General features: G+C 39.1%; 1 protein-coding gene across 4 annotated transcripts in view; it reads right to left on the bottom strand.

Annotated features, from left to right (window-relative positions):
* vti1a (vesicle transport through interaction with t-SNAREs 1A) overlaps nucleotides 1-20660 on the bottom strand; it is a 284729-nt gene that overhangs the window by 198498 nt on the left and 65571 nt on the right. For all 4 annotated transcript variants that reach the window (XM_062055539.1, XM_062055537.1, XM_062055540.1 and 1 more), the window contains one exon: nucleotides 4532-4616. In XM_062055539.1, the coding sequence (XP_061911523.1) occupies nucleotides 4532-4616 (85 nt within the window). The remainder of the gene's footprint in view (nucleotides 1-4531; nucleotides 4617-20660) is intronic.

Here is a 20660-nt window from a genome sequence, read left to right as displayed (position 1 = left end):
CAATATCACTACAAAACACATTTTCCCCCAAAACCACACCTCTTCTTTTTTTACATTTTGTTTGTTTGTTTAGATTTTTGGCTGACAAATTGCATCTTTACTTTCTTCGGCCTCCTGATTGGCGTAAATGGGTAACCTGCAAATTTCCCCCAAAAATATAATTGTTTTTGGTATTCTGCCTGTATTTTCATTTTTGTTTGAATGATTGCATCTGTTTTGTATATTTCTTTGGTGCAGTTTTTTGTATATTCTGTTTGTTTAGATTTTTGGATGACAAAATGGGTATTTTCCATATCTTACTTTCTTCAGCCTCCTTATTGATTCACAGATTTCCCCATCCAATTATTTTTATTTTGGTGATGAATGATTGTGCCTTTTCACTATATTACGTTTATCAGCCTCTTGATTGGCTCAAAAGAACTAAATTATAAGGCGCGAAGCCGATGAGCGGGTCTATTTTCATACAAAAGGCGCACCGGATTATAAGGCGCATTAAAGGGGTCTTATTATGATTATTATGATTTTTTTCTAAACTGAAAACACTTCCTTGTGGTCTACATAACATGTAATGGTGGTTATTTGGACAAAATGTTGCATAGATTATGTTTTACGGATCATCTTCAAGTCGCTTTCGGACCTTCACTTCAGGATGCGCCGTTATGTGGGCGGTCTTATTTACGTGGCTCCACTTCGACAGCGTCTTCTCCCCGCCATCTTTGTTGTAGCGGTGCAGCGTGCAAAGACGGGAATTGAAGAAGTGTCAAAAGATGGAGCTAACTGTTTTAATGACGTTCAGACTTTACTTCAATCAATAACGGAGCAGCATCTCCTCATCCGTGGGTCAAGAGCCGGAAATGTGTCCGGTGAAAAAGCGTCCGACCGGAACTCTCTAATAACTAAAGTTCCGTGGGTAAATTATGTAAACCCACTTACATAGCGAGTCTACTGACAGATGTAAGTTAGAATTTTACACTACTTTATATTAGAAATGGCAACAGCGGAGGGTGAATGTCTACATAACAAGAATATAGAGAAAAAAGAAGAAGCTTATCGACTATGATGTTGGCACAGACTACAATGGCGGACGCGCGCGCATTTTCAGGACTTATGCAGATCCCAAATACACATCAGCAGGTACCAGTAGGTAAGAACAGTTGCTTTTGCATAATATTGCAAAACAAAACACCAGATAATATTTCTGCTAATGGGTGCCATTTTGCGGTCCTTATACATGCACCATAGTAAAAACCGCATGTGGAAGGACAGTACGTCTGACTACCGTAGCCGTAATGCTACGACAATCTATCAAGCGGTGCGGCTTCATAGCCTACTAAAGTCGTACTAAAACATTTTGACAGATTTTTAAGCGCCGTGTGTAATGTTCTATATTCTCAATAGAACATTTAAAGTTGTAGTGTTATTTACTGGTGTCATCTTGCAGTCTACATGTGTCTCTTATGTGTAACTGTCATCTACTTATCATCACACCATGTACCAAATAAAATAGCTTCGAGGTCGGTAAGCACAACCAGAATTATTCCGTACATTAGGCTCACCGAGTTATAAGGCACACATTATTTTAAGTGTGCCTTATAGTTTGAAAAATACAGTATACATTCTAACTGAATTGATAATACGTAATAATAATATATTGGTTTCTTAAATAAACCGTCAATAAAATGTATGTGCAAGTGAAAATAAAGCTTCACCACTTTAGTCATAATTTTTGCGCTTAAGAAACTTCATTATGACTTTACCTCTAGACTTCTTCTGTTTGATATTGTCTATACTGCCACAAGTGGTGGAAAAGTGTATTACAACTGAGAACCGCTGCGACCCATTCAGACCACAGCTGAAAACAGTTTTCTTTTGGCGGCCCTATTGGGGAATCTTGCAGCCGGACAAGAGGCGCTATGGTTAAGAAAGACTACTTTAATACATGCTCGTTTTTTCTGTTTTTTTGACTCGTCATTGTCGTTACTTCGCCTCTTCCCTGTATGACTTTCTTCCGGCTTCTGATTGGATTAAATGGATGAACCTTTTGGAGTTGTAGCACCACCTGTTGCGTTAGCATATCTTTAAAGGCCAGTGTGGCATATAAACGAAACTCAAATTTCGCGTTTTGTTTGTTTATGTCAAGAAGCCGTTGGTTTTGTCTTTTTTAGTCATTATTCTCAATTTTATATGTAACTGTTGACTTTGTTAACTTGAACTATTGACATGTGGCAGGAATTTGTGCTTTGCCCACATGGTCGATCCCGCTTTTTGTTGACTCATCGATGTCTTTACTGCACCTTATCCCTGATTGGCTTTCTCCTAGCTTCTGATTAGCTAACATGTTGTAAACAACATTTTAAATGCGCACATAGATGGAGTTTTCAGATATGTTATATTATTTTTGTGTGCTAAATTTGAACATAGTGAGACAAATTTTATGTGGCGCGGTTGGGAGAGTGGCCGTGCCAGCAACATAAGGGTTCCTAGTTCAATCCCCACCTTCTACCAACCTCGTCACATCCATTGTGTCCTTGAGCAAGACACTTCACCCTTGCTCCTGATGGGTCGTGGTTAGCGCCTTGCATGGCAGCTCCCGCCATCAGTGTGAATGTGTGTGTGAATGTGGAAATAGTGTCAAAGCGCTTTGAGTACTGTAGTAGAATTTCTGACCTTTGAACTATATTTCGTGTCTATTAAGAATGTCTTCTCATTTCATTTCTCTTCTATTCTATACCATTGAAGGACCAGATGTAGGACAAAGTTGAATATGGAGTCGCTCTGACCATTCTACAAAATATTTTGATTGTCTAAGCATGACTAAGGGATTCAAGGATGTTGCAAAACAAACATGTCGAAAACAACGGGACCTTGGGGCATGGGGAAACAAATAAAATGGGCAGGAGACCAGGATTCTGGGTGATTGCTTGATTCTTGTGTTCTCCGGAGGACGTCTGTTTGTTTGCATGGACAAAACAATCCAACTTAGCACTTTTGACTATGGGTAAATAAACCTTTTGTACTAAACCCACTTTTGTTGCTGTTTAAGCTCCGGACAATCCACTACACAAATTGTTGCACGAACAGGATTCGAACCTGTGCGGGGAAACCCCATTGGATCTTGAAGGTAGAAAAGCGCTATACAAGTATAACCCATTTACATTTTATATTTACAAATAAGGGCTTATTCTATGGCCATGCAGTTACGGGTTACAGCGCCACCTGTTGCTTTGGACAGCGTACACATATTTTCATGTGGATATATATTTTTTTTGTACCAAAGAGTGGATGAAACTATTTTTACAAATGCCGTTTGAACGTGCAACCTTTCAAATCTTAGCATTTCTAAAAGAGTCAAACTTGGTGAACTGCATATTCCCAGCGCATCATCCTCCTCCTTCTTTGTGCGGTTGCCATGTTTGACCCGCGTGCATCGCGCCATTTCAGGTTGTGCAACTGAGCGGAGGGCCGGTATCGACAGCGGGGTAAAGCGAGGGGTCACGGATTAAACGCGCAGGGGGGGCGAGGCGTCCCACAAACGCACCCCTGCAGGTCGGCGTGGACCGAGCCAAGTGCACGGGATAAACGGAGGGCATTGTTGTGAGGCGGGTCAGGCGCCGGTGACAGAGGAGTCAGGGGTCATGTGGATAATGACGACTGGAGATAAAACCCAAGCCTGGGAGGTAGCTAAGACTTTACAGCACCAACTCTACTGGAAGATTACAGCAAAAACTAGATGGTTTCTTTTTCTCCAAAAAAATCTGTGGGCTTTCACAGAATTTGTGGCGGCATTTTTAAGCAGGGAACGGATCGTGTTTATGAATTTGTGACTATAGCTACGGTTTCAAGGAACATACAAAAAAAAAGGCGCTGGTCTGCGTGCGAACCTTCCTTGACTTGAATTATTAAATCTGTCAGTGTCGCACGCACATGCCATTTATAGTGTAAATTGACAAACTTTCTCCAAACTACAACGAGGGAAAAGCCACGGTTGATACTCGCAGAACAAGGGCTTTGATACGTCTCTGAGGAATACGGAATGTGCTGACTGCCGAGGAGGAGGATAAGGAAAAAAACTAACTGGTTAAGTCTATTCAAGCTCCAAATGAGGGTCTTATAAAAACAACCTTATTAATAATAAGGATGGATTTGTTTTTTTTATGTTTTTTCCACTTCCTCCTGATTTAGGAACTTCAGCTGTGTTTATTTTCGTAGGACCCTTGTCTATTTGCGTAAGAATTAAATAAAAAATAAAACACCCCACACACACTGGCGAAGAGATGCATGAATTTTCTTCGGGAGCGGCGCTCAATCTGTCGCCTGTACGTTTCTTTCTCTTTCCCAGCCTGCCTCACCTTTGATGTGCTCCCGAAAATGTCATCAGACGTCAAGGAACCATTTCTTTCCCCTCCTCTACCCCACCCGACGCACAAACACACATTTCCACCCACCTCACATATGAGCGAGCCAATTTGCTGTCGCTCACTCATCCTCACACGCTATCTCCAAATACACCCCCAATCTGAAAAATACCTACCGGTTTCTACTGCTATCTGGTAGCCGGCCTCCAGTCTCCGCGATGACCTTTCCAGCCTCTCTGTGTTGTCCAACAGATGCGCTCTCTGCAACAAATAGACAAGAAGGGAAAAAAATGGAGGACGTCTGAGAAAAACAAACAGGAAAAAAAAAATTGATTGAGAGTGCTAGGACGCATTTCAAAGAAAGGCATCACGTAAACACAAACGCATACATACATGGAGACCAAGCGTGTCCGCAGAGACAACAATAACACCGCCAAGGTTGGCAGTAACCTTCATGGATGACAATGTGTTGAATGCTGATGCAATATCAAGCGCATGCATGTCGAGACTGACAATGTGAGAGGTGACAGCAGCCTCATCTTGGGCAACCAAAACAACGGTGGCAAAAAAGCCCCTTTTGATTTAATACTGGACGAGAAGACTTTGCACTGGTGGGGGAATTAAATATAAACCTAGACCCAAAATGGCCGACAACCTGTGCGTCTTGCAGCACAGTGCGTATCAGAGTTCATAAAATGCAATCTCGATTCGATATAGACATTGAAAATTATTGTATCAACTCGCATCTAAACTCTCTGATATAAAGGCTCCGATGATACAAGCAGTCCTGCTTGTGCAAAGCTAGACAGCTAGTTAGGGTCCGCACAGGACCATTGCAAAAGGAATCCCAAAGGGAGTCCTTTTGCAATGGGACGAAAGAACCCTATTGAATTTGTAAGGTTTTATTATTATTATTATTATTATTATTATTATTTATTCTTCCGCCGCCACAAAAAAACGCTAATTCGACCCACTTAACATGCTTCAAAACTCACCAAATTTGACACACACATCAGGACCTGCGAAAATTGCAAGTTAATAAAAAAACCAAACCCCAAAAATCAAAATTGCGCTCTAGCGCCCCCTAGGAAAAAACAAAAACAAACTGCCTGTAACTCCCACTAGGAAGGTCGTAGAGACATGAAACAAAAACCTCTATGTAGGTCAGACTTAGACCTACATTTCATAATTTAATATCCTCGGGCAAAAACCAACAGGAAGTTGGCAATTTCCCCTTCAAGACAAAATTGTACTAAAAAACTCATTTTTGCCTCTTTGAGCTGTAATTTGACCCACTTAAAATACTTCAAAACTCACCAAAATTCTCACACACATCTGGACTGCTAGAAATTGCGATCTAAAAAAAAAAAACCGAACCCCAAAGCTCAAAATTGCGCAATTTTTGAATAAAACCGAGACAAAACTGCTTTTTAGAGGAAAACTCAGACAAAACTGCTTGTAACTTCCGGTAGGAACGTCTTAGAGACATGAAACAAATACCTCTATGTAGGTCTTACCTAGACCTACATTTCATAGATTGACATCCTTCAGCAAAAATCAACAGGAAGTTTGCTATTCCTCCTTCAAAACAACATTTTTGTTACAACCGGTCACCAAACATCAAACATTATCTCCTCTGAGCGCGTTTCTCGTTTCGGCTTCAAACTGCTACAGGAGAGAGATTGAACCCTTCTGATTAAAAGTTGAAAAGTTGTGATTCGTGCTACCGTTTTGATTTTACGAGCCTTCAAAGACCCGCAGCACTAAAGTTGCTCCGCTGCTGTGATTTTACGCGCCTTTAAAGAAAACAACCACTGTGCCGCAACACCTAGGAAAAAGACACAGACACAACTTCCTCTAACTCCCAGTACGAATATCGTAGAGACACGAAACAAAAACCTCTATGTAGGTCTCACTCAGGACTACCACTGGACAAAAGTATTGGGACACCTAGGACTAGCACCTGCCAAAATGCGGACCCGACCAACGCTGCTTGCAGCTTTAATTAACATCTAAATGTCCTCCGATAAGCCCACAAGGTTGGTCTTTTCTTGTATATTAGTCAAGTCATTTACAAAAGGTAAACATGGTAGGCTACAAAGAGCTACCAGCTACACAAAACATAAGCACACTATAGCACACAAGCTACTAACTAGACATACGTAATAAGTGTCCTTAAGAATATTGCAGTCTAAAACACATAATTTGTCACTAGAAACAAATATCAAATCATTGTTATTGCATATTACTTGCACATACAAAGTCTCCAGGGCAGAGGCATAAGAGAAAGTATCCAGTAACAAATTGATTGATTGATTGATTGATTGATTGATTGATTGATTGATTGATTGATTGATTGATTGATTGAGAAGTTTATTGACATCTTAAAGAATTTAATCCATGTAATGCTTTAAAAAGGCAAATGGATGGCACAAAAAGCCAAAAGGCTTGTTTCCATTGTGGTCCATTAAATATTCATCACATTTGATGTATTCAATAATACAGGATATATAACCTGTAACATGTATATAAAAAATTATGTTAAAAAAATGGATAAATTACCGTACGTACATATACACAGTATACATGTCAGGTGATTTGAAAAACAATATATACAAAAAACGGGGGCCAGGGGGTATATAGACTATGTACATGACACTATGTACATGACTATGCACATGTTGACTCCAAGAGTGTGCAAAACAGAATGAGAAAATATATATACACTATAACCACATATAAACCTGCATTATTCACTGTATTTATATTATTCACATGTAAAAAATACCTAAGTGTATATTGTCTATTGTGAGCGAACTGTGGTGCTGAATTTCCCCTAGGGATCAATAAAGTACTTTCTATTCTATTCTATTCTATTCTATTCTATTAATGCTTCGGAAAGTTGCTGGGGATCAGTTTTGGTTCAGATCAGGTAGAGGTTGAACTGAGCCAGGATTTTATGGCAGTTTTAAAATTTAGTATGTGTCTGGATCATTTGGTTTATTGCATCATGAGCCTAACTTAATGAATTATTGTGGCCACTCAGTGTCACCAAAAATAATTTACCACTTTACCGTATTTCCGGACTATAGAGCGCACCCTGTATTAGCTGCACCCACAACATTTTAGGGAAAACAATATTTTTCGTCTTATAAGCCGCAGGGTTCAAAGTGTTGGAAAAAAGTAGACAGTTCATAACAAATAGGTTAGTGTTTTTCCAGACCTTAATTTCCATCGAGTATCGGCGTGTGTTTAAGAGTGCACTGCAGCGAAGGAGAAAACTATTTGATGAAGCTTTTATTTTCTCAATATAGCGTCCATCAGCTGCTGTGACAGAGTTAATGACGTGAGGAAACATGCAGCAGGCGATGTGTCGTGAACATTGCCACAACTTGTTTATAAAGTCTTTACTTTTTTTACTGGGTGGCTCACTCCTTTATTTAATTGCAAACTTTATCAGTGTTCCAATAACATCAATTGTAGCTACATTTTTTGTCATCTCATCGAATTGAATGCAGGCTGTAAAGATTGTGTATTGTGATTGTCGATGTGAGAGGTATCACTCCTGGTTTTTTTTTTCCACCAAACTGTTTTACTGAACCACTTGGTGTTGTTAGAGAAGAAAAAAGCTTGTTTATTTGACTTTATCTCCATTAGCCAAACTGCTTTGTGTTTTATAATGATATCAAAAAGTAAACACCATGTTTTTTTACATTACTTGTGGGGTTTTTTCATGTTACAAAGGTATTACTTTAAATGTGACATAGCATTTTGTTAATGTTTTAGTTTGTGTATAGTTAATTCCTCTATGACATATTTCTGCTCAAACTCTTAATGGATCTGTCCTGACACAGCATGTACATGTACATCACTTAAAAACACATCTCTCTCTATCAAAATGTACCAATAGAGATAAAGGCATCATTTAATGATAAAAAGCTGACACGTTGATACTATTAATGAACAAAAAAAAATACTAGTCTTTAAAAATATTGATAATGTTTATCTATTGTCTTTTTATTAGACATTACAAATTACATGATGGCATCGCGTTCACACCCCACCCCAACTCTGCTTTACCTAGCATAATCAATAATCATGATTTCAATATTAATAAAAAAATAATCTTAAATATAATTTTGGCCATAATTGTGCAGCCCTATGTACAAGACGAGATCTCAAACATGAACACTATTTTAATCTATATGGACAAAAAGTGCAGTTAAGACTTTTGGCCATCAGGTGCCACTTTGCTAAATTCTTAAATGTTATCTTTTATGTCCATAAATTGCTATCTTGCACAATCTTCACATGTATTTCATTTATTTGTAAAAAAATTTCTACCATATTATTTGGTTTGTAATTAGAGATGTCCGATAATATCGGTCTGCCGATATTATCGGCCGATAAATGCGTTAAAATGTAATATCGGAAATTATCGGTATCGGTTTTTTTATTATCAGTATCGGGGTTTTTTTTTTGTTTTTTTTTAGTTTTTTTTATTAAATCCACATAAAAAACACAAGATACACTTACAATTAGTGCACCAACCCAAAAAACCTCCCTCCCCCATTTACACTCATTCACACTCATTCACACAAAAGGGTTGTTTCTTTCTGTTATTAATATTCTGGTTCCTACATTATATATCAATACTCTGCAAGGGATACAGTCCGTAAGCACACATGATTGTGCGTGCTGCTGGTCCACTAATAATACTAACCTTTAACAGTTAATTTTACAAATTTTCATTAATTACTAGTTTCTATGTAACTGTTTTTATATTGTTTTACTTTCTTTTTTATTCAAGAAAATGTTTTTAATTTATTTATCTTATTTTCTTTGATTCATTTTTTTAAAAAGTACCTTATCTTCACCATACCTGGTTGTCCAAATTAGGCATAATAATGTGTTAATTCCACGACTGTATATATCGGTTGATATCGGTATCGGTAATTAAAGAGTTGGACAATATCGGCATATCGGATATCGGCAAAAAGCCATTATTGGACATCCCTATTTGTAATGCTTGTGTTGCTTTTTTATAAACACTCATTTTCTACTTGGTCTATGAAACAGTATTTTTATCCACAATAATGTTTCTTCTACAAGGTAAACCATTTTGGATGTGTTGTTTGTGTGTTTTTTTTAAAAAAAATGTAAGCACATTTAAAAATACCGCGATAATAATGATAACTGTGATAATTTTGGTCACAATAACAGTGATAAGAATTTTTCATACTGTGACATCCCTACTAGCGAGTTTGCTATTCTGTGCTTAGTTGTCGTGTAGCTGCGAGCTCCTAGTAGCCTATAACCTACCATGTTTACCTTGTGTAAATGACTTGATTAAAATACAAAAAAATACCAACATTATATGTTTATTGCACAATTAAACACGCTGCAGGATTGCTTGTATCAGAGATTTTAAATGCAATTTGATATACTCAACGTCAATATTGGATTGGGACACCCCTAGTTGATACAGCTTGATAAAAGTTAGCAAACAACAGAGGCAGAGTTATGACACTCATTTTAAGATAATGGCGACATCACACAACTTTTGTTAGTTTTGCCTTTGATTTTGTTTTTAAAAAAAAGTGTTTTGTGAGAAATGGCTTTTCAGTGTTGTATTATACCGGGTCAATATGGTTTACTGCCTTCATTGGAACAGATCATAAATGGCATAAGCAAGCAAAAACTTGCATGTTGACACCAAAAAAACAAACAACAACGTGATGATAAATGACAAGCGCCTCTCTGACAAGGGTTGATGCCCACCACATGAGTGAAGGGGGCCAAAGGGGGAGGAAGTAAAAATCTGGAGATTTGCTTGAGCTGTCAAAACATGTAGCAACTAATCACTCCAGAGAAAATGAAAAACCACAAAGGAGGCAGGGGGGATCGACACACTTTTCAAAGTTTGACAAAAAGAGGGATGGGGAAGGAAAAGATCTCCCTCTGAACGCCTTCCTTCCTTCCTTTCCCTCGTCTTGGCGCCACTGACAGATGTCATTTGAAATCGCGAAGAGGCTTTTTAGCGCTTAAAAAGCAGCGGGCACGGACAAGATGGAGAGCCAAAGAGACCAGGATGATCACACACCTTTTACCCGTCTGTCCCAGTTCTAAATAAACGTTGGCGACACAGAATGGGGGACGAATGTCCCGCCTTTGAATCTGAGGTGTAACATCTGTGTGTCTAATGCCAGGACAAGGGCACTCCCAACTTTTTGTGTATTTTTCAAGCCACAAAAAATCCAAATAATTTGCGTAATCCTTTGATGTTCACAGACTAGACTCATGCAACAAGCAGGCAAGGTTTTTATGCAACCTCAAAGGTTAATTTTACCACAAAATTGGATTGATTTTTTTCGAACCAGGCTGACCTGTGGTTGCCAGCAATCTGTTGTGTTGTTTGTTAGCCATCATCGCTGTCCGAGATCTATTTTATGCGTTGTAGTTAGGGATGATGGATCGTTTGGATTTTACCGGTATTCATCAGTACTCTTAACCCCTTAAGGCCCAAGCTGTTTCTTTACATGTTTTTTTTTTATTTCTCTTTGCTATTTGGGCTTATTGGACCCTAATTAGAATAAAAACTAAGAATAATATTTTTGTATGATGTACTTAGTCCATAAGTACACAAACGTGTACTTTATGTTTAGTTACATGCTAATTCTTATTTTTACACTTTTATTCCAAATTCCATTGTATGTTATACTCTTCTGACACCACCAGATGGCAGTATAAGTGTCCACATAAGCGGCCATAAGACCCCAATTCAGTAGTGTACACAATTTTGGAAATAAGAGCTAAAAGGTGCTGTCCACGCATGTGGCCACTAAGCCTTTAGTTAACGGTACTTTATGTAATTTGTGTACAGAGAGATGTGAAAAAAATTGTTATTAACCATTTTTATCAGCACAAGAAGCTGTATACCACCAACATCATGTAACATCTCACAGCAGGGAAGTTTTTTTAAGGCTTTTTAAGTCCAAAACAAATACACATGCAGTGCAGTGTTAATTTTGTTAACTAAAAATGTTCGTCTTCGTTATCGTCAACAACCTATTTTGCCCGGAATAAAATAGGACGATAACGAGTCAAAACAAATGCACTTTGACGAAAACAATGGCGAAATGAATTGACAATTTAGTCGACGAATAAAAACAAGACGAAAATAATTGGCAAAGACGAAATCCAATCATATTTAAGTGTTGAGTTGCAAAACTCTCCGCTGAGCGTATGCGTGGACACGGCACAAACGGAGACTTGTGATGACGTCGCGGTTGTGCGCTGTCAGTTCCAAGCTCAACAACACTGCCTTGCTGGCTTTAAACACACTACAAGAGGACTTAATGTATGTTTGAACGTAAACATGCTGCTCTTTTCATTCAACATGAATAAAAAAAGACACATCAAAATGGGCTTTGCGCCAATTGATGGGACAACTTTGACAAGCAAGACTTTTTGCTCTGTGTCATAAAAAAGGTGCAACATTATTTAATGTTTTTAGTCCTTGTTTAACGACAAATCATGAAGTTAACTTGCGTGTCTTGCGTCCATTCTTGTAGAGCAGTGTTTTTCAACCTTTTTTGAGCCAAGGCACCTTTTTTCATAGAAAAAATCCTGAGGCACACCACAAGCAGAAATCATTAAAAAACGAAACTCAGTAGCCGATATTGACAATAAAAAGTCGTTCTCGCAATTGTTGGATATGAATTTAAACCATAACCAAGCAAGCATCACTATAGCTCTTGTCTCAAAGTAGGTGTACTGTCACCACCTGTCACATCACGCCGTGACCTATTTTGAGTTTTTTTGTGTTTATCTGTGGGTAGTGATTTTGTCCATCTCTTGCGCTCCTATTTTGGTGTTTTTTTCCTGTTTTTTTTGTATTTTCCTGTTGCAGTTTCGTGTCTTACTTAAGCGCTATTCTCCACACCTGCTTTGTTTTCGCAATCCAGACTATTTAAGTTGTGCGGCCGCTTTCCTTCTTTGTGGGGACATTGTTGATTGTCATGTCATGTACGGATGTACTTTGTGGACGCCGTCTCTACTCCACACACACTGTAAGTCTTTGCTGTCGTCCAGCATTTTGTGTTTTGTTTGCTTTGCAGCCGGTTCAGTTTTAGTTTCATTTTGCATAGCCATGCCTAAGCTTCAATGCCTTTTCTTTTTGGTTTAAGCATAAGATACCTTATTACCTGCACGCTGCTTCCCGCTGTCGTCTGCATATTCTGATCACGACACGACGTGTTCCCGACATCTACAAAGCAATTAGCTACCGGCTGCCACCTACTGATATGGAAGAGTATTACATGGTTACTCTGCCGAGCTCTAGACAGCACAGACACTCAACAACGGCACATTATTTACGGATTATAATTACTTGTGTGCAAAAAATATTTTTAACCCAATTAGGTGAAATTACTTAATCTCCCACGGCACACCAGACTGTATTTCACGGCACCGCGGCACACTGTTGTAGAGAAGCCGGGCGCGACTGTGTACGCGCGTTAAGAGCACCCAAAAAAATGAAAAAAAACGTTGTAGTGTGTACTGATATTCATTACACATGTACTATATCACTATATCGATGATTAAATGCTTTATAATTGCACAAGGTTTTTGCAGTGGTACATGCACGTCCGTGCCTTTTTAAAGGCCCTTTAAACATGCAAAAGGGTTTCCTTGGCTCGTTAGTGCGTGCTGATTTTAGAAATAATGTACATTTCACTGCACATGTAATATATCACCATGTTGCGGAACATGTTATAATTCTATGATTGCAGCACAGGCGTGCATGCGCTCTTTAATAATGTTCCCAGGGCTCTGTGTACGTGCAGGCTGGTTTTAAAGATAATATACATGTCATTGTACGAATGTACGTCTAAAGCAGACCTGGGCAAAATACGGCCCGTGGGCCACATGCGGCCCATTTAGATTTTCAATCCGGCCCACCGGACGTTCTACATAATTTTTTTAGACCTTTAACATCAAAACTGTAGCCGCCATTATGAAGTGAAGTGCTGTTTTTAAATGACTCTAAGTCTTGGACTATAGAAAGTATTTCAATGGTTGAAATCTGCGCTTTTGAATGTTATACAAGTTATTACGGTAATCTACGTCACAGCAGCTCAGACGAGGAACAAATCAGAGTGTGCAGGGTTTGTTTTCAGAGCAGCCAGCCCGAAACGCATGTGTCAGGAACAGATGCAGAAGCAAATTTTTAATGTCTGCATAAAAGTGATAATATATCATATTGTAGGTGTTTATTACCCTTTGCATTCATATTTTTCTGCTTGTTACATTTTTGTTGTGTTTTGCTTGATCTAAGAAGTAAAAGAGTACTATGTTGTTAATATTCAGTGTTTTATTGTTCATAGTTAAAATTGTAAATCCCACTTTCTTTATTTTAATGTACATTTTGGGTGTCTCATCCAGTAAAAAACAGTTTTTTTGAGGTGGTCTGTCATAACTTTTTTAGAATTCTATCGGACATTGTGACTTTTGGTATTAGTGTTCCTGAAAAAAGGTACCCAAACACACACACAGATTTTTACAGCTAAATGTGTATATATAATTTATACACACATACACATTGGCCGCCCAGACATATTTTTTCTCTCAATGTGGCCCCCGATATTTGCCCAGCTCTGGTCTAAAGTATATCAAAATAAACATAATAGGAGGTGTAATGCCACCAAGTCAGCAATTGCTGCTTTTTTCAGGCTTCTGATTGGACAAAATGTGCATGACAGCAAGTGTATGCGTTTGTGTGTACACATTGACAGTTTTGAAACTACACTTGTGGATGGAGATCTTTTTAACCCCTAATATGTGTTTTTGAAACTCTCCGTGTTCGTGTGGACATGGCCTTACACTCCCGTGCGGCTAAAATACATAAAAATTGTATTTCTTCCAAAAATGTATTTCTTCTTAAATACCGGTGCGCTCTATAGCCCGGAAATTACGGTAATATAAATCAACCTGAAGCCATATTGAGTGTTGACAGCTACCTATGTACAGGTATATGTATTTGTGTAGTGTCTGTTCAAACCCCGGCCGAGTCATACCAAAGACTATAAAAATGGGAGCCATTACCTCCCTGCTTGGCACTCAGCATCAAGGGTTGGAATTGGGGGTTAAATCACCAAAAATGATTCCCGGGCGCGGCCACTGCTGCTGCTCACTGCTCCCCTCACCTCCCAGGGGGTGATCAAGGGTGATGGGTCAAATGCAGAGAATAATTTCGCCACACCTAGTGTGTGTGTGTGACAATCATTGGTGCTTTAACTTTAACTTTACTATATAAATAAAAAGAACCAGTTAGTTAACCAGTAATTACTTTTTTCACTTTTTTGACTGGATTAATATTGGCCTGTGGATTACTGGATTACTAAAATTGAGGACGGTTGATGAAACGCGATAGTGGCGGTCGTAAGCAAAGCGTGTTCACTTCAAACTGACTCTTATTAGCGTGCGTGACTTTGAGGGACTTTTAAGGAGGACATATCATTGTTACAAACTTTTGTGTGGTGTTGCTTCCTTATTTGTGATTATTCCAAGTTGATTATCATCGAGCCGTGACAGCATGTCATAATTACGAAAGCCAGCTGGATTTAAAAAAAAATACAAATAGTCAACGTTCCCTTTAAGCCGCGTGCCTGCCTAATTGCGCCCTGCTCATGCGTCCTCTGCGCCGAGCAAATTTATGCCACGCACAAAATCAAATCCAAAACATGCACATAATTTATGCTGCAGGATTTTGCAATGCAACTGGGAGTGACAGGTGAAATCGAGCGGCCAAAAGAGATAAAACAATGTTCGTCAACATTGTTCCATTATTGTAACGTCTGTCAAGACAATTTATCCATCAATCACTTTATTGCGCAAAACTGTCCATTGTGGGCCGTACACACATACTAAAAGGAGGAGTAAAAACTTCTGTCTAGCAAAACTGGTCATTGTCTGCCGTACAAACCAAGCCAAAACCAACTCTCTGTCATCTGTCATATCAAAAGCAGCCGCTCGCTCTTTCTCACTTGTGCCAACACACACACTCATGGCACTTCGCCACCAATGCATTTATGACTACACAAAAAGTTGGACAACTCCAAATCCAGGTCTTTACACTATGACTCCCAAATCAGATGTGTGCTTATTCTACTGCCATTTATTAAGAATGTTAATTTATGGATATTAGTCATGAAATGCTGTCACTAGATTACAGAAATGCTCATAAAAATTATATATTTTACGGACAGAAAGTTACAGGAATGTACACTTTATACCATGCTTACATCTCATTGTGCAACATGTCAATGTTTTATGGGGAACTAAATGTGATCTCTAAAAGGGGTACAAATTATTTCCAAAGAAGGACCCCCACCCAGACATATAATAATCGTACGCAGCTCATGAAAAACAAGATTTGTTGTTTTAATTTTCATTGTAAGTGAGCCAAATCACTTACAGTACAGGCTTAAAGTTTGGACACACCTTCTCATTCAATGGGTTTTCTTTATTTTTATGACTATTTATATTGTAGATTGTCACTGAAGGCATCAAAACTATGAATGAACACATGGAGTTATGTACTTTTAAAAAAAAAGTTAAAATAACTGAAAACATGTTTTATATTCTAGTTTCTTCAAAATAGCCACCCTTTGCTCTGATTACTGTTAAAGAAGTAGTCACCTGAAATGGTTTTGACTTCACAGGTGTCATAGTTTTGATCCCTTCAGTGACAATCTACAATGTAAATAGTCCTGAAAATAAAACTTTCGGCCTGTACTGTACGGTATATTATAAAATATTATCATGAAAATTACTGCCAAATGAAATAATACATTTAACTTGTTATTAAGTCAGGTTTGGGACAGGTGTGATGCTGGTATGGCCACACTGTGCACGTCTGATGTTGCTCACATGTGCTCCACTGAATGCTCAGGGAGTTTTTGCGTTTGCTCACACACGTGACAAATTGGAGGGAACATTGCCGATAGCCATATAATTTGTCCAGAATCTTCAGGGTCTTCCTTGACCGACCCAAATAGGAACCATTGCAAAAAATACCGGCATACATCCCTAGTCGTAATGCATAAATTCCATGATTATGAGATGCTGTTTTGCTGTGTAAAAACTTCACTACCGTTTCTGCAAGGAAGACCTACTGTTACAGGTCTGATACAGCAATTTACTGCGTAAAAGAGGCTAGAAGAGAGGTGTTTTGGGTAAGAACTTGAGGAAGTAAGAGGTAGTGGAGGAGCTGCAGGGTTCAGAAGTGGTAGTGGTACCAGCGAGGGTTGGCGACAGCCCTGACTTTGGGCTATAATGAGCCCCTTCGGATGCAGCGAGGCGCAGGGGGACGTATTGACGTGCGATGTTTAAGCCAACACACCTCGACCGTGGCTGCAGTGCACGCGAGCTCGGCGGCAGCCGAGATTCTGACAGGGCAGCTCGACCCCCCCTATCCTAGCTTCTTCAAAAGAGCCCAAGTGATTAGTATGTTATCATTACCATTCGAAACGTGATTTTTCTATTCCCGCTAGGCAAAGGTGACACGTCTCGGGGAGAGAGACGGCCGGCAGACTCGCTGCGATGGGAAGCCACTTCAAAGCTTTTCTCCCCCCTGAATCTCTCTCTCTCTCTCTCGCTTCTCTCCTTCGTCTTCTTTTTAGGGCCAGGGGGGAGTGGGTGGGTGTGATGCGGAGAGGTAGGTATAGTGGTGTTCTGTGTGCGGCATCATTAGAATAATAGCGCCCCGAGTTAGACTGTGAAAGAACCGGAGGGGAAGGGTGAGAGTTCAGCCGCTAAGAATGCAATAATGACACGCTGTGATGGTCCTGATAATGACACAGTCCTTCCAGAAACACAGGATGGAGTCACGGACATCCATGAAAAGGAGCGTGGGCAATCCAAAAACACTTATGGCTGTGGTATTGTAGACAAGTCCATGCTACTGTACATCATGTATGTTACCCTTGAACATCCTCAACAATGGCAATACAGTCACGTTAAAATTGCATCTCATTTTTAGGGCAAAAATGGCTCTTATTGTAAAAAAAACTATCATTAAAAAACAAACTTGTACTTTGTGCTTTTGCTTTGGATTTGTGTCTCTTCAACATGGGAAAAGAAGAACTTTGAGGTAGATTGTTTTGTTGTTTTTACATTTTGCAGTGGTCAACTTGTTTTGTTTTTTTTACACATCACACCCTGAAGCTTTGATAGAACATCATTTATGATTAAAAAAAAATTATTGTAAAATGTAGAGGGAAAAAAAACCTAACAGTTTCTAACTTCTTTTTAATTGCCTGATAGAAAGTCAGCATTTTCAAAAACATTAAAAATAACAGAACTCCAGTACACAGCAGATCATCATCACTGAAAAAGTTGCGGTATTGTCACAGGTTAGTGGTTATGTTTAAGAACTGCGTGTGTGTGCGTGTGTGTGTGTGTGTGTGTGTGTGTGTGTGTGTGTGTGTGTGTGTGTGTGTGTGTGTGTGTGTGTGTGTGTGTGTGTGTGTGTGTGTGTGTGTGTGTGTGTGTGTGTGTGTGTGTGTGTGTGTGTGTGTGTGTGTGTGTGTGTGTGTGTGTTTGCGTGCGTGCGTCAGTAAATATTACTGCACTGTATGTCTTATTTATGTTTTATATGCATTACAGTACAGAATATGTCGTATTTTCTATTATGTGTATTATGTTGGGTAAGGTGACTAAAATGTTGGTATTTCATGTTTAGCGTGCACTAATGTTAAAAACTGTATCTAAAAGTGTGTAAAGTGTTTTTTTAGCTCAAACTGTGAAAATAATTTGCAAAATACAGTACACACCTTCTCATTTCAATGCGTTTTCTATATCTTTATGACTATTTATATTGTAGATAGTCACTGAAGGCATCAAAACTATGACACCTGCGAAGTGAAAACCATTTCAGTTGACTACCTCTTAAAGCTCATTGAGAGAATGCCAAAAGCAGTAATCAGAGCAAAAGGTGGCTATTTTGAAGAAACCAGAATATAAAACATGTTTTCAGTTATTACACCTTTTTTTGTTAAGTACATAACTCCACATGTGTTCATTCATAGTGTTGTATAATGTAAATAGTCATGAAAATAAAGAAAACGCATTGAAATGAGAAGGTGTGTCCAAACTTTTGGCCTGTACTGTATATATATATAAATAATTCCTATTTCGTGTAAATTCCCTTACAGTGGTCGGGTCAGGAACCATTTAACGGCGTTAAATGAGGGATGACTGTGTTTAAGAGAGATGTGTACTCTTTATAACAGAATGATTCTAATACTCCTCACACTTATTAAATGTTATTCCGCAGGACAAACAAAGAACGGCTGAATAGGTGTTAAGATTCTATGTTGTCATGCGCTAGCGGATCTTTGTCAGCATTTTAGAGTGTCTGCCAGTTTTTGCTGTGCTACAAGGTCCAATCTCAAGGCCGACCACTGTGGTTGTAACACAAACAAGCAAGGACTAAAGCAGGCGTTTGGATATCTTATAAGATAAATATCATACCTCTTTACGCCTTTAATGTGACACCTACATTTTCCAACAAAGATTCTTCACAGGAGCGGCGTTTTCCTTTTTTTTTGTTGTTGTTGTTGTGCTCTGTTTTAGTGTGGAGGAGCACTCCTCCTCAGTTGTAAGTTATTAACAGGGAGCCCCAGAACAATGCAGCTGCAGCTCAAAAGAAAAATCTCTCCCGTCTTTCTTCCTTTTTCGCTCTCCTGCCTCCTCTTGCCTATATCAAACACCGGCGCTTACTATCACCATTTTCCAAAGTTCAGATCATTTCCTTATTATTTCAATAAGGGGGGGAGTCAAAGTGAATAATGATGGCAGCTGTGATTCACACTGACTGTGTGATCTTCTGTGCCGTTTGTTTGGGACTTGTAAGACGAGGAATTACAAGTGTCAAACAGCTGTGAATATGGCTGCTAAATATTTAAACATGTTTTGCAGCTGAAGAGAGAGAGAAAAAAAAAGTATAGTTTTTTTTTTTCTTTTTTAAAGCAAAGGGCTTAAGTGTGTATAAGCTGTGCCAGCCTTTGATTCAAATACAGGAAGGAGAAAAAAGGGAGGCTGCAAGATTGCTGCGGAATAAGGCAGAAAGGGGCACCGAATCAAGCCCCATTACGTGAATGGAGCCATTCAAAAGGGGGAGTAGACAGGTGAGGTAACGCAAGATGTCTCCTGACCCCTAAGGCGAGAAGGAAATGAACAAAAAGTGTGGGAGGAAAACAGAAGAAGTAAAGTACAACTAAATAAAGAGGGATGGGGGGGGGCATAACACGACATCTGGGCCTGTTGGGTTGGCTGCTCTAAATTATGAATAGCTTTGAAAAGAAGCACAACTCCACAGATGCAAGGGGAGGCAGCTCGTCTCACTCGGAGGAACATTTAACACCTGCAAGCGCAAACCTTGCAGCACTGGAGGTGTAATGAGGTGGGCAAAATTAACCAAAAACGCCCAAATAAGACCAAAAAAAAGCCCATATTTGGACCTGTTTGCTTGTAAAGTGAAATTTCAAAACAACTTTTAGTAATAATCCACTGCTGGCACCAACACTTTCACATTCTGACCTGTCATACAAGTGTAAAAAGAAGTTACCCACTGAGAGCTATAAACAATAGAATGCTGACTTTCAAGATGAATGACAAAGGTGTGATGCCAAATCACGTTATTGCAACTCCAACTTCTCAAGGCACCTTCCCTTCTAAAATTGTAACACAAGTGTGAAAAGATGTTAACTACGGCAAAGACTGAGCGGTATAAACTACAAAACATAGACTGTCAAGACGGATGACGCATTCTTTCAACTTAAAGAACAGCAAAACACACCGACCTTTCAGATGTCAGGCTGTTTTTAATCGTAACACGAGCGTAAAAAGAAGTGAACCACTGCTAAGACTGTGCGGTAAAAACAATAAAACGCAGACTTTCAAGACGGATGACAAAGGCAAAATGTGTGCATCTCATTGTTAAAGCATAAAATAACAAAACACTCCCCGACTTTGCCCACGTCTCACTTAAAAAAATTGTGAAAAAGGTTAGCCACTGCTAAAAGTAAGACATAAAAACCATTAAAGGCCTACTGAAAGCCACTACTACCGACCACGCAGTCTGATAGTTTATATATCAATGATGAAATCTTAACATTATAACACATGCCAATACGGCCGGGTTAACTTATAAAGTGACATTTTAAATTTGCCGCTAAACTTCCGGTTCGAAACGCCTCTGAGGATGACGTATGCGCGTGACGTAGACCGGCGAACACG

The sequence above is a fragment of the Entelurus aequoreus genome, linkage group LG08 (assembly GCF_033978785.1).
Source record: "Entelurus aequoreus isolate RoL-2023_Sb linkage group LG08, RoL_Eaeq_v1.1, whole genome shotgun sequence".
Classification (NCBI taxonomy): domain Eukaryota; kingdom Metazoa; phylum Chordata; class Actinopteri; order Syngnathiformes; family Syngnathidae; genus Entelurus; species Entelurus aequoreus.
This window is presented reverse-complemented; position numbering and strand designations above follow the sequence as displayed.